Here is a 15,640-nt window from a genome sequence, read left to right as displayed (position 1 = left end):
CCTTAAGCAAGAACCCACAACGTTCCTCTACGCATCCAGTTACGGAAATGAGTCTCGCATTAGAACAAAAAATGCGAGGCTCTTGTAAGTCGAAAGGAAAACGCTCACACTGGTGCCCGGGTGTGTTTCACACACGCTAATGTGTGGAAAGTAGTGTGCTACAACATGAGCACTTCTCTGTTACATGAGGAAAGACCCCTTGTCTCTGGTGTGAGAACAGGTGCACTGAGCCCCGGGCCCCTCACCTCCTGTCCGTCCTGTAAGAAGCTCTGGAGCTCGCGGTTGTCTTTCAGCTTCGCCAGGAGTTCGCGGGCGGCCTCTTTGTTCTTCTGGTGTCTAGAAAAACAGCGGAAGAGAAAAGGAGTCACATCTGAAACATTAAGCTGAAGGAGCAGTTAGTTGTGTAGAAGTAAAGCTGTCCTCTCCTTCTCTCCTACTGTCGGCCTTCATTTTTCATCCCTCATTATACTGCCCTTCTGTCGTTCCTTACTTCTTCTGCCTCAATCATTCTCTCAAGCACACGGTCCTCTCCCTAATCTTTATCTCATCCCTTTCTCACAGCTCCCGTATCCTAGTTTGGTCCTTTCTCCACCTCCACCCCACCCCCCCTCTCTCGCCTTCCTCTCCCTCCCCCCTCACCTCTCCTGGATGGAGTCGGTCTTCTCCTGGATCTTGTCGGCGTTGGTGTTGTTGTCGTCCACCAGGCGGCGCCCCGTCTCCACCACACCCACGATCTTGTCCTCGTTGGCCTCCATGGTGGTGAGGAAGTCGTCGTGCTTCTTGATGGCGGCCTCAGCGCCCTGCAGGCTGGAGGGCATCTCTGTGTGGGACAGGATGTACTCCTGGGGGGGGGGGGGACATGAATAACATGAGTACAGTCTGTCGTACATTTGAAATGTTGACCCATCATACGTATTTAACCCTTTTTTCAAAATTCTACGTCTACGTGTTCTAGAACTTCCATTACCAGTAGTGATTGTGACATCAGCATTAGAATGTTCAGTTCAAGAACACTCTAACCACATATTTGTGATCTTCAAGGGTTAAAGTGAAAATCATAAGCAAAAGATAAATGGCAGCATAACTGTACATTGCTAATCAACAGAGTTGAGTGAAATCTTTTCTCCATCCCGCCCTCCTCTCCTCTTTTCCTCCACGCCCCCTCCTCTCTCACCTGGCTGTTGAGGAAGCCCTCGGCCTGCTTGGCGTCGCGCAGGAAGGTCTGGAAGTTGCAGGCCTGGGCCAGCAGGCTGTGGCGGTTCTCCCACATGCGGCGCAGCTCGTGCCAGCCCGTGTCCAGCGCCTGCAGCCTCTGCGCCAGGAACATGTGCTGGGCGTCCGTCTGGCCCTGGGTCACCTCCTCGCCCACCGCCCGCATCTTCTCGTAGTCCTCCTTGTAGTTGTCCACCTCGGTCTTGATGGCCTCGTGCTGCCTGAGCAGCTTCTCGGCCTCCTCCAGCGAGGTGGGCGTGTCCTCGGAGGCCACGGCCGTGGTGGTGCGCGACAGCCAGGACTGGAAGCCGTCCAGGTCCCGCAGGAAGCCCTGCAGCTTGCGGGCCTCGCCCAGGCTGTCCTCCCGCCGCTTCATGGTGGCCGTCAGCTCCTCCCACACCTCCTGGATCTCCGCCAGCCGGGCCTGGATCTCGTCCGCCTGGTCCGGGTGCTCCTTGGTCAACTTCTCTGCCTCCTGACGCAAGTCGTCCAGCTTGCCCTAGTAATAAACCATAAGTATGCGTGAGGTGGCTGTTCTCCTGTCTTAAGAGTGAAAGTGAGGTGGCTGTTCTCCTGTAAGACTGGGAGTGAGCCCTGTTCTCTTGCTGCAAGAGTGAGAGTGAGGCGGCTGTTCTCTTGCTGTGAGAGTGAGAGAGGGGGCTGTTCTCTTGTTGTAAGACTGAGAGTAAGGTGTCGGTACCTGAATGGCCTCCAGGTCGCGCTCCATGCCGGTTAGCTTGCGCTGCAGGGCCGTGACCCCGGCCAGGTCGTTGCCCAGGCTCTGGGTGGACTCGATCACCTTGGTCTTCTCCTTCATCCACGTCTGGATCTCGTTGCACTCCAGGCGGTAGTTCTGGAAATTGAGCGCCGACTCCAGGGCGTGCTTCCTCTTATTGGCCAAATCCTGGAACTCCTTCCACCTGGGCATGGCAGTGAAGGGACAGATGGGGTGTGAGGCGGAGAGAAAAGGCTGGCCTGTGCACATGATCATTTGTGCTGGGGCAGTGTGCGAGTGTGAGTGCTGTGTGTGCTCTGGGATTCTGGGGATGCATGATCAAGCCGGTTAAGTGTGAGCGCACATGTATATATCAGTGTGTAGATACACAGGGGCATGACACTGTATGCTTGCCCAGCAGTTCAGTACAAGTCCTGCAAGTGAATCACATGAACAGAACAGAATAGAATATTTTATTTTAGAAATTTTTAGTATCCATTCCTGGAAATTTGTCTTTGGCTTTGCCCTGGCTGCATTAACAATAACAATCATCAGTGTGTGTTAGCCCTGTGGGTTTGTGTGTGTGCTGCACACAGTCAGTCCTGCACGTAATAGAGATGAGCCATGTTACCGGGCGTTGAGCTGATCCTGGGTCTGGTGGATCTGGTCTTTGCTGCGGTGGTCAGTGCTGAGCAGCTGTTCGGCCACCTGGTTCACGTCAGCGATGCGAGTGGCCAGGTTATTCATCTCTGTTTCCAGCGTCTCAAACCTGAGGACACACACACACACACGCCACAGACACACACACACACACACACACACACACGCACGCACGCACACACACACACACACACGCCACAGGCACACACACACACACACACACACAGGCACACACACAGGCACACACACACATCCCCATTAGAACAGCAACAGCACCTTAGACACAGACCCCAGGAACAGAGGAAACGCTGCTTTGCAAAGTGACAGAAGAAGCCGCCCCTCTTCCTCCCGACCCCCAGACCCTCACCTCTGCTGCACCACCTCCAGGTCCTCCAGCTTGCTGGGGATCTCCATGGTGTCCAGCCACTGCTCCTTCTCCTCCACCCACAGCTGGCAGGCGTCAGCCTCGCTGAACATGTGGTACAGAGCCAGCGCCCCCTCCAGGGACTGGCGCCGGGCCGCCGACAGGGACACCAGCTCCTCGTAGCGCTGCTCGATGGCGGGGAGACGCCCCTCCACCTACAGCAGCGCGGAGACCGGGGGGGGGGGGGGGGGGTGAGAGAGAGTGTCAGTAATCTCAGAGCTCAGGTTTCTTACCTTTGTCAGCTTGATTAACATGAACACATCATAAATCCAAAATGACTCTTCTTAACTGGCAGACAAAAACCACTGTGTCCTGCCACTCATACTATAGTTACACAATTGCATCATTAGTACTTCAAAAACTCAGTTGAACTGAACTTCGCTTTTCTTTCAACATATTTTTAGACCAAGCCCAAGTGTCTCCATGCTGCCTATGCCACTATTATGGCTAAGATTTTGCACACAATCTATATTAAAGATATAGGCCCTTAATTCTTAGAATTCTGATACTTCAAATAAACATCAACACCACAGACTGGCCAAAGACATTAATTAATGAGTAAAAAATCTTGAATTTCTTTGCAGCACACACATACACACCCACGCACGCACGCACGCACATGTACACGCACACACACATACATACACACACAAAAACATGTACACACACAGAGACACACACCTCCGGGGACTGGACGTAGTCGGGGGGCAGGGCCTGGGCCTGCTCGTGCAGGGAGTCGATGAGGGAGCGGTGGCTCTGGATCTCCTCCTCCACCTCGCGCTGCTTGCGGACCAGGGTCTGGGTGGAGAACTCGTCGTGCCCCACCTCCGTGCTCGACACCCTCTGCAGCGCCTCCATGATCCAGGCCTCCATGTCGTTGGCGTCCGTCTGGAACTGGTGGAGGGCGACGGCCTCCCTCAGCCGCTGCTCCCTCAGCTGAGATGTCTGAGGAGGCGGAGAAAGAGAGACGGAGGAAAAAAAGAGGAAATAAATATACACAGACTGACTGGCAACTAAAGAGAAAGCAAAGCCACCGCTCTTCCTTGTTCTAATGAAGTCAGTGTCATCATTAGCGATTACTTTAGCAAGTTAATCAAGCACAGATTAGGTTAGAGTTGCTCTGTAACAGCATTTCTGAGGGGGAAATGGTCTCTTAAACTCTGATTCAGTCCTCAGTAGGATGCCACTAGCGCATGGTGTAAAAATAACTGGTACAGATGAGGAGTTCCAGGCCCTGTGCCCGTTCCTACCTCCTCCAGATGTGCCCACTGCGCCCGGACGTCCGCCACCCTCTTGGTGATCTCGGGGGCGCCGAAGTGCCCCTCCTGCACCAGGGCCTCGCCGATGGCGATGCTGTTGCTGAGCGGCGTGTAGCGGGCGGCCATCTCCTCGCGGAAGGCCTCGTGCTTGCTGAGCAGGTGCAGGGCGGAGGTGAGGTCGCGCCCGCGCTCGTCGCTCGCCAGGATCTGCTCCTGCTCGCGGATCCAGGCCGCCTCCTCGCCCAGCTCCCACAGGAGGTGCCAGAGGCGGCGCGAGTCCTCCAGCCGCGCCCGCCGCTGCACCGCCAGCTGGCCCAGCTCCTCGTAGGACTGCCCCAGCTGGGACACCTTCTCGCTCACCAGGCCCGGCTCACAGGGCATGTAGGCTGAGAGGGAGAGCAGAGAGGCGGGCACACTGAGGGTTACGCATCTCAGCTGTGACCGTCTCAGTCTCAGTCTCAGTGTCTGTTGTGTGTCTCAGTACAACGCAGTACAGGCTTCTCAGTGTGTCTTCACTGCCTGTACTGCATGCCAGTGTGCACTGCTGAGTGTCAGTGTGAGTTCTCAGAGTATACTCAGGGAGTCCCACAATATGATTAGTATGAGTGTCAGTGTGCAATCAGCAAATATCAGTGAGTTTCTGTGTATAATCAGTGAGCCTCAGTGTATAATCAGTGCAATTCTCAGAGGGTAATCAAGTACATCAGTGAATAATCAGTGAGTCTCGGTGTAAGTGTATAATCAGAGTGAGTCTCAGCGTATAATCAGTGAGTCTGTGTATAATCACACTGAGTCTCAGTGTACAATCAGACTGAGTCTCAGTATATAATCAGACTGATTCTCAGTATATAATCAGACTGATTCTCAGTATATAATCAGACTGAGTCTCAGTGTACAATCAGAGAGTCTCAGTGTGTGATCAGTGGCTGCCCTTACTCTGCTCCGGGTCAGTGAAGCGCTGCGCGGAGGACTGCACGGCCCGGACCCGGTCGGCCTGGGCGGAGATGTCGGCCTCCACCAGCGTGTGCGTCTGCAGCAGGTCCTCCACGTGGTACAGGTGCTTCCCGCTGTCCTGGGACTGCAGACGCCCCTGGGAGAGAGAGGAGTCGGGCGCGTGACTAACGCGTGAACCCGGGGCGTAAATCCACGCCTAATTCTGTTTTCAATGCCGCTGAGCCTATTTAAGCGACAGGTAAAGCAGGAACATCAATATCCCGAAGCAGGTTATTGATTTCCTTTATAAGATAACGGAGAAGACCATGGAGAGAGAGATAAGACGGGAGAAAAATCGAAGCTGGACAGAACACTATGTGGAGCCCCAAACGGACACATTAAAACAAAATGTGTCCAGAGAGAGAACCCTGAAAGTCACAGAGATCCTTATGGGACAGTCCTTTACTAACATATAAGTAATAATGCATGTTTAACCGTATATTCTATTATTCTACGTACATTTTTTCATGGTTCAGTGAAGGAAATTGCAAATAAAAAAATAAAATAAATGAACCTGTACGAGGTACATTTTCTAGTATGTGAGTTTTTGCATTGCAGACCGTATGGAAATACATACGGAAATATACCACGTAAATATTTACTTTCTTCAAGCTAGCGTTAGCCTGTCCATGTTTGCTTTGCTGCGCTACATTTGTACGCTTGGGAGAAACAGGAAGCTGTGATCCGGCTACACCTGTCATTCTGTGTGACAGCAGGCTGGGAGGAAATGTGGAGTTTATGTGACTGGGAATTCTGGGTAATCTGGGCATCGGTTTGTGAAGTACAGTCGGACAGAGTACTTAAGCATCAGGATTTGTACTTTTTGGCTCAGTTCTTAAAATGAACTTTTGTGTCTGAAATGCCATTTGTGAAAACGAGTAAGCTATCTGAAACCCAGGATGTGATATTTGTGATGGATGATATTTTAGCGAAGCCATCACAATAATACTCTCAATACTCTCAAGTATTATCTTCCCAAAAACGCACTCAGACTCATTACCATTTCCATGCTAATGCATTAGCGCGGACAAGAAACTAATGTACAGTGGGCATGCGGCCATTTTTCATCAGAACGCCCATAGCACATTAGCTGAGGAACAGAGGGAGGAAATTACTGAGCCAAGAAAAACCAGGGGATGATGGGAAATCTGCCAGGGATGCTGGGGAACTCCCTGCCCTGTAAGGTAAGTGGCTAGGGAAGTGCAGTACCTTCATGTCTCCCATCCAGTCCATGATGTAGGTCATCTCCTGCAGGAGGCGCTGCAGGTCCCTGTGGGCGGCCAGCCTCTCCCTGCGGGAGGCGAGCAGCTCCTTCAGGTACTCCCAGAGGCGGAGCACGTTGTCGCGGCGCACCAGGACCCGGCGCACATCGTGGTAGCGCTCCGCCTCCAGCTCGCGCGCCACCGCCTCCACGGCCGCCACGCGCTCCCCGTACGCCCCGATGTCCGTCTCGATGGCCTCGTGCTTCCGCGTCGCCGCCTCCACCGCCCCCAGGTCCAGGCCGAAGTTGTCCTGCGGTGCGGGTGGAGGAACAACAGCAAGTTTTACAAACTGTAAACTCTGCAAGCATCCATCACGCAATTCTGATTCATTATTACAATGATTTGTATTTCCTGGTCATCTTTGAGCCAATCACACTGTCACATGTGCCAGTCACATGGGCAGCTCTGAGCACGGCTTCTGTACACTATGCAATTCTCAGACTGCTCTACTATGGTGGGGGCCCACAGTACTTACACAGCTGCCGCTAAGAGACCAGAGCACTCCCAACGCCCTGAGAAGCAGCCGGTGCATAGTGACACAGACGAAACTCTGCTACAGCGGATTGTGTGCTGCCCCCCATCCCCTGGGGGGGGTTAGTCCCAGTCTGCACTGGCAGGCCTGATTCGGGACCCAGAGGCCTGTCCCCGCCCCGAGGACTCGTGACCAGGCTGGACCTGCCACCCAACAACCCAACGCGTGGTGTGTGCTACGGGACAAATACAGTTCAGCCTTTCCTGCTATCTTCATCCAAACCTGCAATTAACCCACAGGCTAAACCAGTACGACAGCACACGCAGAACAGACTTCGGTTTAAATGCTTATCCCATGGACATAATTAGGACTTAACGGGGGAGGGATTCCCCGATGCCGTGCGTGGCTACTCTCATTACCTCCACCCCAAAGAGGCCATTCAGCAGCTAAATGAGCCAAAGGAACTCGCCACCCCCATCAATACTATCTCCACTAGCATTCAGGAACCAAATTGTCCCTAAACTCGACCCCCCATAATAAATCTTTCCTCTGCCATTTCTACCGGATGAAAACTAATGTGAATGAATACCCCTAAAATATTCACTTTATATAGAGCCTTCCCAAGGACTCAAAGACACTTAAGAGATCCTAAATGTGCACTAATGAACCATGAAGATTCTCAAGACTGTATCTGCACTAGCCATTGTTCTCAGGGATTAAAGGAATTCAGTGGATAAATGTGCTAAGGTACCTTCAGCATCCTGATTTGTGCCTGTGCGAGCGCGGGCGTATGCGTGTGCACGTGCGAGCGCGGGCGTATGCGTGTGCACGTGCGAGCGCGGGCGTATGCGTGTGCACGTGCGAGCGCGGTCGTATGCGTGTGCACGTGTGAGCGTGGTCGTATGCATGTGCACGTGTGAGCGTGGGCGTATGCGTGTGCACGTGCGAGCGCGGGCGTATGCGTGTGCACGTGCGAGCGCGGGCGTATGCGTGTGCACGTGCGAGCGCGGACGTATGCGTGTGCACGTGCGAGCGTGGGCGTGTGCACGTGCGAGCGCGGTCGTATGCGTGTGCACGTGCGAGCGCGGGCGTATGCGTGTGCACGTGCGAGCGCGGTCGTATGCGCGGGTGTACCTGAGAGACCAGCCGCTGGTTCTCGCTCAGCCACGTCTCCCTCATGGCGGCCTTGCGGTCGAAGCGAGCCGCCAGCATCTCCAGCTTCTCCTGGCGAATCAGCTCGTTGCGCAGGGCCAGCTCCCGCTCGTGCTCCGCCTTCTCCAGGCGCTCCCAGGCCTGTCAGCCAATCGGAGCGTCAGTTACCGCTCACACGGTCACAGTAGCTTTACCACAGCACAGACTCAACCTCTTACACACTCAGATTTACAGCATAAGTATGTGTGTATGTGTGTGCGTGAGTTTTTGTATATGTGGACCTACAAAAAAATTTCAAGATTATTTTAAATAATGAAAGTCAACTGAAGTCTTCATCCAATCCTCAGTAATCCTGTGGTATATTTAAAAAGGATAAAAGTGACTTCTAAGAATTCCACACCTGTAAGGTTAACCTTCACTGTGTGTGAGAGCGTACAGAGTGTAAACAGGCTGTTAATGGCATGTCTGTCTGTAAGATGTGTATACAGGCAGTGGTGCTCCGCCGTGCAGCGGTGTGTATGACGCCAGCGTGCGGGCACGGCCGGCGGCGGTACCTTGTTGATGTCGGAGATGAGTTTGCCCTCTCTGGGCATGTACACCTTCTGGTTGTTGGCTCTCATTTTGCTCTGGATGGTGAAGAGCAGGACCTCCAGGTTGCCCTTCTCAGTGAACCTGCGCCAGGCCAACACAAACACAGCGCTGCTCAGCCTCCGCTCTCCGGAACTTTCTACCGTCTGAATTAGCACGCTTCAACACACTTAAAATGCTGAGATGGAGAAACAGAAAAAGACCCTGGCTAACTCCTGAACTGTAGTGCATTTCATGAGCGGGCTCTAGGACAGGACTAATATCAATGATTCATTTTGATACGCTTGAATCGACTCTCTGAGCATCTATGTGTCTCTCAGCAGTAGAATGTCCAGCACCACTGTGAAACTCCACTTCCTGTTACACACACATACAAAGTGTGTCCCACAGGGCTCAATATCCTGGGTGCATAACTGAATCAGTTCCAATGCAGCAACAGAAGCTGGTACAGTAAATCTTATTGTAACACCAGCATGCTATTAACACCCAGCATCCGTTGCCACACCCTCCCAGCCCTCTCCCTGGTCCTGCCCCTCTCCGCCCCTGCCCCTGCCCCTGCCCCTGCCCCTGCCCCATCTCCGCCCCTGCCCCTGCCCCATCTCCGCCCCTCCCCTGCCCCCGCCCCAGTCCCTGCCCCCTCACTTGGGCGGCTTCTCCACGGTGCGGTAGGTGTTGAAGGCCTGCAGCTGGTTCTGCACGCCGCTCAGGGAGTTGGCCAGCTGCCGGTCGTTCAGGGTGCCGATGGTCTGCTCGATCCACTGCAGCAGCTCCGACGCCAGGGTCTCGTACTTCTCAATCAGCTGGTCCGCCTCGATGGCGTAGTCCAGCACCTGCGGGGGAGGGGTCCATGCATCACTCAAAATGACTGACCAATCAGAGCACAGTCCTGCACCTGAGAGGGAGGGGTCAATGCAGCACTCTAAATTACTGACCAATCAGAGCATAGCCCTGCATCTGAGAGGGAGGGGTCAATGCAGCACTAAAAAAACTGACCACTCAGAGCACAGTCCAGCATCTAGGGGCGCCGGAGGTCAATACTGCATTCAAAATTACTGACCAATCACAGCACATGTACACGGTGTATTCACATCCGTGTGTGAACACACAAATGCCAACACACAAGGCAGACACAAATGCATTATCCATAAACGCATTACCTTGCCAATCCTCTTGCCCTCCACAGCCAGGGCCTTCATCTTGGAGAAGTAGTGGTAGTAGGTGGCCACGTAGGTGATGATGGACTTTTCATCCGGCTGGTCGACATTGACATCTGTGTAGGGATTGGGACACAAAGCCATCTTCCTCAGTCTCACATTCCCTGGGCACAGTCGACTCATCGCCCTTTAAAACAGAGCTGCCGCCCGTAGCTAATCAGAGCCATTAGCTGTGATGTGAGGCAGCACAATCAGGCGCTCACAGCAGCCAGCGTGTGCTTATTCTCACCTAAACTGTAATTAATCCCTGTGACCCATCAGACGCTCACACACACTCCCCTGGGGCTTCTGAATAGACTGTGTGGGCGAGAGCCTTTACTCAGGATACGTTCAGTATAACACTGAACCTGTGCCTGATGTGTTGAGCAGGCTGTGAGAGACTTTACTCAGGATACATTCAGTATAACACTGAACCTGTGCCTGGTGTGTTGAGCAGGCTGTGAGAGACTTTACTCAGGATACATTCAGTATAACACTGAACCTGTGCCTGGTGTGTTGAACAGGCTGTGAGAGACTTTACTTCAGGACACATTAAGAATAATACTGAATCTCTACTTGGGTAAACAGATTATGAGTGAGACTTTACTCAGGAAACATTCAATACAACAATGAACAGCTCTGCCTGCACCCACTCCACACAGTAAGCTCTGCCTGCACCCACTCCACACAGTGAGCCCTGCCTGCACCCACGCCACACAGTGAGCCCTGCCTGCACCCACGCCACACAGTGAGCCCTGCCTGCACCCACGCCACACAGTGAGCCCTGCCTGCACCCACGCCACACAGTGAGCCCTGCCTGCACCCACGCCACACAGTGAGCCCTGCCTGCACCCACGCCACACAGTGAGCCCTGCCTGCACCCACTCCACACAGTGAGCCCTGCCTGCACCCACGCCACACAGTGAGCCCTGCCTGCACCCACTCCACACAGTGAGCCCTGCCTGCACCCACTCCACACAGTGAGCCCTGCCTGCACCCACTCAACACAGTAAGCTCTGCCTGCACCCACTCCACACAGTGAGCCCTGCCTGCACCCACTCAACACAGTAAGCTCTGCCTGCACCCACTCCACACAGTGAGCCCTGCCTGCACCCACTCCACACGGTGAGCCCTGCCTGCACCCACTCCACACGGTGAGCCCTGCCTGCACCCACTCCACACAGTGAGCCCTGCCTGCACCCACTCCACACGGTCAGCACTGCCTGCACCCACTCCACACAGTGAGCCCTGCCTGCACCCACTCCACACGGTGAGCTCTGCCTGCACCCACTCCACACGGTGAGCTCTGCCTGCACCCACTCCACACAGTGAGCTCTGCCAGCACCCACTCCACACAGTCATCACTGCCTGCACCCACTCCACACACAGCGCTCTGCCTGCACCCACTCCACACACAGCGCCCTGCCTGCACCCACTCCACACACAGCGCTCTGCCTGCACCCACTCCACACAGTCAGCACTGCCTGCACCCACTCCACACGGCGAGCTGTGCCTGCACCCACTCCACACGGCGAGCTCACCTTCCGGGTCCAGCAGCTTGGTGAGGCCCAGCTCCTTCTCAGCCACGTTGAAGGCGTTCTGCAGGTTGTAGTGGGCATTGGACTTCTTCAGGGTGTCAAAGTCGATCACGTCGGGCCTAAGCAGCACAGAGGGGAAACGTGTGTTTAATTCAGAGGCTGGAGCAGATAGAGCAGTCCAGTGAAAGTCTCACTGCCATATGGTTCAAATGGAAAACATTTGCTCCTGGTCTGCGCTGAAACCCAGGTTTTCCTCTGTAAATAATAAATGCAGGGTGCCACCTCTCTGAAGCAGACGTACGCATCCAAAGATAAATTAACATAGCTGATTCAGAGCCCTTTTGGACAGGATTTGATGCAAATGGCAGTCTGCAGAAAGGAACGGGCCACGGTGATTTGCATCAGCTCGTGCGATTCCCTTAACCCTCAGGCTCCAAAACTGGTAGCAGGGGTTTCGGTGTTCTGTTCAAACAGGAACATTTCATTCACGCTTTCATTTGAATGCTCCACCGCGCTCAGCTGTAGGAAGAACCAGATATGTATGACCCCAGGGTCCTAACTGCGGCTCGTCTGGGACAGCCAACAGAGGGCGCCAGTGAGTCGGTGCTGCAGGTTTCTGTTTTATTTGTGGGATTTCTAGGTCAGTTTATTTAGCGTTTTTTCTCCCTCTGTTCACCCTGCTTTTGTGGGTTAGTATGCATGGAGGTAAAAAAAGAAGGACATAGCCTTCTTCAGTGCTTCAGTACACGTGCTGGCACAAGCACAATGCATAGCACATTTCCCCATTCCAATCTTATTCACTAACATTTACATAGAGATTAGCATTGTGGCTACACATCAGCACTTTGCTTCCCCACAACTGTGTAAGAAAAGAGAAAGAGATGCAAAAATACTAGAATGTGGACTGCAGCAGGGAGAAAACAAGATTGCAAGTATGAGACAATCTGTACTATCACCTCTCCAACTCTGGTGGGCAACAAGGGCCGTATTTGTATCTGGTTTCCATGCCAACTTCTGGCCTTAATTACTTAATTAGTCCTAACATTTACGCCATTTGACATTTTAGCTACTTTTCTTGATAAGCACTGCGGAAGACTGTTGTGTCCCTCTAACAAACACTTTACTGTGGTCTAATCTACGAGTCAACCGGTGTGGGTGCATAAAGCCAATTAGCTCATTTAGCCAGGGTAATGAGTGAGACGAGGACCTGCACACAGACTGGCCCTCCAGGCCCGGAACTGTGTGAGCGAGATGGACTGAGATGAGGTCACCTGTGCTTGTGGACGATGGCGTTGAACGCCAGGCCATCTCGCCAGCTGGTGGTGAAGTTGTGGACGTTCACGTTGGGGTACCTGCCGGCGGGGACAAAAACAAAACCAGAGAAAGTTTGAGCTTTGTTCCATTTCTGTCTAGACTGGAAGGTCTCGACAGGTTCTGTGCTTTTCTGTAATAGATGCGCCCAAAGAATAACATTTGGGCAGCCAAGAACAGAACTCCTTCTGAAATCCATAAAGCAAACCTAACAAACACAAATTGACATTTTTGAATATGGTTCTTTTCTGTGGACTTTACATCATCACATTTTGAAAATCTACACCCAACAATGTTGCTGTGATCACATTTCAAACACTCACTTATTTTGTTCCAGGGGGTTTCATATATATTTCATTAGGATGCGCTGTATGTATGCCTCTATATAGCCTGGATCCCTCCTGCTCTTTCTTACCCAGCGGTCTTCATCTGGCACCACAGGAGCAGAGCATCTTTGGCCGACTTCTTCTCCTTGTTGTCCTCCGTCTCCACGCTGATGTCCTGGATCTGAAGACAGAGGGGGACACGGTCACACCCTGAGCCACAGCCTGTGCGCCCCCCTGTGGCGGTGGCAATTCTAGGATGAGGGAGTCTACCGGGGACCAAGAACCAGTCACGGCCCAATAGCAGTGGTGAGCACCAGGGGTGGTCAATCAGTTTGCAGGGGGGAGGTTGGTGTCACCACATGCCACCCTGTTGGCCACGCCCTTGCTTCACGGTCGCCGTGGATGCGGGGCGGTCAAACCTGGAAGCGCAGGATGATGGTCCAGATGAGGCCCAGGGTGAGGCGGTGGTTGCCGTCGACGATGTCGTGGGAGCCCATGTTCTCCAGGTGGACTTTCTGCTCCTTGAGGAACTGCAGGGCCTTGTCCACGTTCTCCAGGCAGTGGATGCGCATGCGCCCCTTGGTGGGCCTCGGCTGGGGGCGAGAGGGGGGGGGGGGTGGTGAGGTGGGACGGACACTCGGAGAGGAGAGAGCAGCGCGGGGAACGCAGGTCAGCTCCCGCCCGGCTGCCATGCTGACAGAGCGTCCAGGAGATCAGAGGAAGACTACTTTTGAAAACACGTGACACGCAGAAACACACAGCGCTGAGGCTCCCAGACCAACCGCTCCCAACACGGGCAGATCAAAGAGGAGATGCGAGAAGGAGCCGTACCTGCAGGAACTGATAAGCAAGGAGAGCCAGACAGAGGAGACGCCACCGTTCGCTAGCTTTGAACAAGACAGGAGGTTATCTGCGTAAGTGTAGCTCATACTTTGAAATGACCAAACCACGGAACCAACCCGTCTTTCAGTTAGATAAAGTTTTAAATTCGATGAAGAAAGTGAACATGGCAGCGTGAGACACTTTGCCAATCACGCAAAAAAGAAATTAATTCTGATTAATTTATCGCTAATGCTGCACGCAGGTCATGTAGGGGTCATGCCCTCACTGGGCCCTCACTGAGCCCTCCCTGAAAGTGCTGCAGAAAGCGTCATCAGAAAAATCTGCGAGCGACATCGGGTGACGCTGTCCAAAGAAATGTGAAGTAGTGACGGAATGTGATCTTCACCAACACTAGATTCAGCATGAGGTGGATTTTTCCCCCCATTTCAGCAACCCCCCAAAATGTTACTAGCCAGACTTCGTAAAGAAAAAGTTATTTCACTTGCATTTACCCACACATTAACACACTAACAAGGACAAGGGTGGAATCCAGGTCCCAGAAACCTCACAGGCTACAGACGGTGACAAAGACGGACCCTAACCACAGACAGGCAAAACACTGACACGCAGACACGGCGCAGTACTGACCAGCTGCTCCCCGGACAGCACCTCCAGCAGGCGGATGAGCATGCGTCCATCGCGCAGGTCGCCGTACAGGTCCCCGATGCGACAGGTCACCCGCGCCAGGTGCGAGTTCACCCACTTGGTGAAGGTCTTCTTCTGCACCGCCTCGCGCTCATCTGGGGGAGGAAGCGGAGCGAAGGGGCGGGTTCAGAGACGGACGCCGGCCAATCGGAGATCGATCTCAGAGTGACCGCTCGTCACCGCTTCATAAATACGCGGATTGTCTTGTTATTCCGCTGTGAAGCACTGTTAGCAGTTTGTTTCCGTGTATGAAAGGCACCCTTAAATAACTAACTACTGTATTACAGCACAAGGACATTCAGGTTAAATTACAATCACTGTTCAAGTTCAAATACTTTTTATTTTTTGAAAAGTCATTTATTTCCTCCTAGTTACCAGCTACCCATCAACCAATCAGTGAAAAGCATGCCTCTCCTCTGATTGGAGCTGGCTGCGCTGCGGTACAGAAGGTCAGCGGGTCACGGTCAGTGAACATTAGCTGCTGTGCCCCTTGCCTCAGTGGCATATCAGTAACCTAGGGAACACACATGACAGAAGAACAGGAGCCAGTAAACCTTTGCACAAATAACTGAGCTCTCCAGCAGTGAACAGACTGCAGGTCAATCACTCAGAGCTCGGAAGAGGAGCAGGGATTTTTATTGACAGATGACAGATGCCAGCAAGCCAATGAGGGGACTGGCCTGAGCGCATGGGGGAGGGGACAGTGTAAGGCGGGCGCTGGCTGCACGGGTGCCCTGAGGAGCGGAGAACAGGGCGTCAGGAATCACAGCCTAACCCGTTGCCTGAGCGATGACCTCATAGCGTCACCTGACCTGTGTGGCGTGCACGTTCTTTCGAAGCCATCTGGGTCAAAGTATGACATCGTCGTCACTCAAAGGAGAGGGAAAAAAAAAAAAAAAAAACTGCTTCCATAATGGCCAACGCTGCCAAGAAACACACACATGCAATCACGGATGATTGACAGTACGTGTGTAAAAAAGGAAACCTGCTTTGATACGACATTTCGTT

The 15,640-nt window shown here is 53.2% G+C and overlaps 1 protein-coding gene across 5 annotated transcripts in view; it reads right to left on the bottom strand.

The window, feature by feature from the left end:
* LOC118222918 (spectrin beta chain, non-erythrocytic 1-like) overlaps positions 1 to 15,640 on the bottom strand; it is a 75,165-nt gene that overhangs the window by 14,593 nt on the left and 44,932 nt on the right. For all 5 annotated transcript variants that reach the window (XM_035408855.1, XM_035408851.1, XM_035408852.1 and 2 more), the window contains 19 exons: positions 14,576 to 14,727; positions 13,525 to 13,698; positions 13,195 to 13,286; positions 12,740 to 12,820; positions 11,472 to 11,587; positions 9,895 to 10,007; positions 9,380 to 9,567; positions 8,704 to 8,821; positions 8,132 to 8,290; positions 6,473 to 6,775; positions 5,207 to 5,360; positions 4,262 to 4,656; positions 3,693 to 3,956; positions 2,955 to 3,166; positions 2,559 to 2,696; positions 1,913 to 2,132; positions 1,175 to 1,711; positions 640 to 842; positions 246 to 336 (listed from right to left, as the gene is read on the bottom strand). In XM_035408855.1, coding sequence (XP_035264746.1) covers positions 246 to 336; positions 640 to 842; positions 1,175 to 1,711; positions 1,913 to 2,132; positions 2,559 to 2,696; positions 2,955 to 3,166; positions 3,693 to 3,956; positions 4,262 to 4,656; positions 5,207 to 5,360; positions 6,473 to 6,775; positions 8,132 to 8,290; positions 8,704 to 8,821; positions 9,380 to 9,567; positions 9,895 to 10,007; positions 11,472 to 11,587; positions 12,740 to 12,820; positions 13,195 to 13,286; positions 13,525 to 13,698; positions 14,576 to 14,727 — 3,710 coding nt within the window. The remainder of the gene's footprint in view (positions 1 to 245; positions 337 to 639; positions 843 to 1,174; positions 1,712 to 1,912; positions 2,133 to 2,558; positions 2,697 to 2,954; positions 3,167 to 3,692; positions 3,957 to 4,261; positions 4,657 to 5,206; positions 5,361 to 6,472; positions 6,776 to 8,131; positions 8,291 to 8,703; positions 8,822 to 9,379; positions 9,568 to 9,894; positions 10,008 to 11,471; positions 11,588 to 12,739; positions 12,821 to 13,194; positions 13,287 to 13,524; positions 13,699 to 14,575; positions 14,728 to 15,640) is intronic.

This window comes from Anguilla anguilla, chromosome 3 (assembly GCF_013347855.1).
Source record: "Anguilla anguilla isolate fAngAng1 chromosome 3, fAngAng1.pri, whole genome shotgun sequence".
Lineage (NCBI taxonomy): Eukaryota > Metazoa > Chordata > Actinopteri > Anguilliformes > Anguillidae > Anguilla > Anguilla anguilla.
The sequence above is the reverse complement of the archived record's forward strand: the minus strand, read 5'-3'. Positions and strand labels throughout refer to the sequence as shown.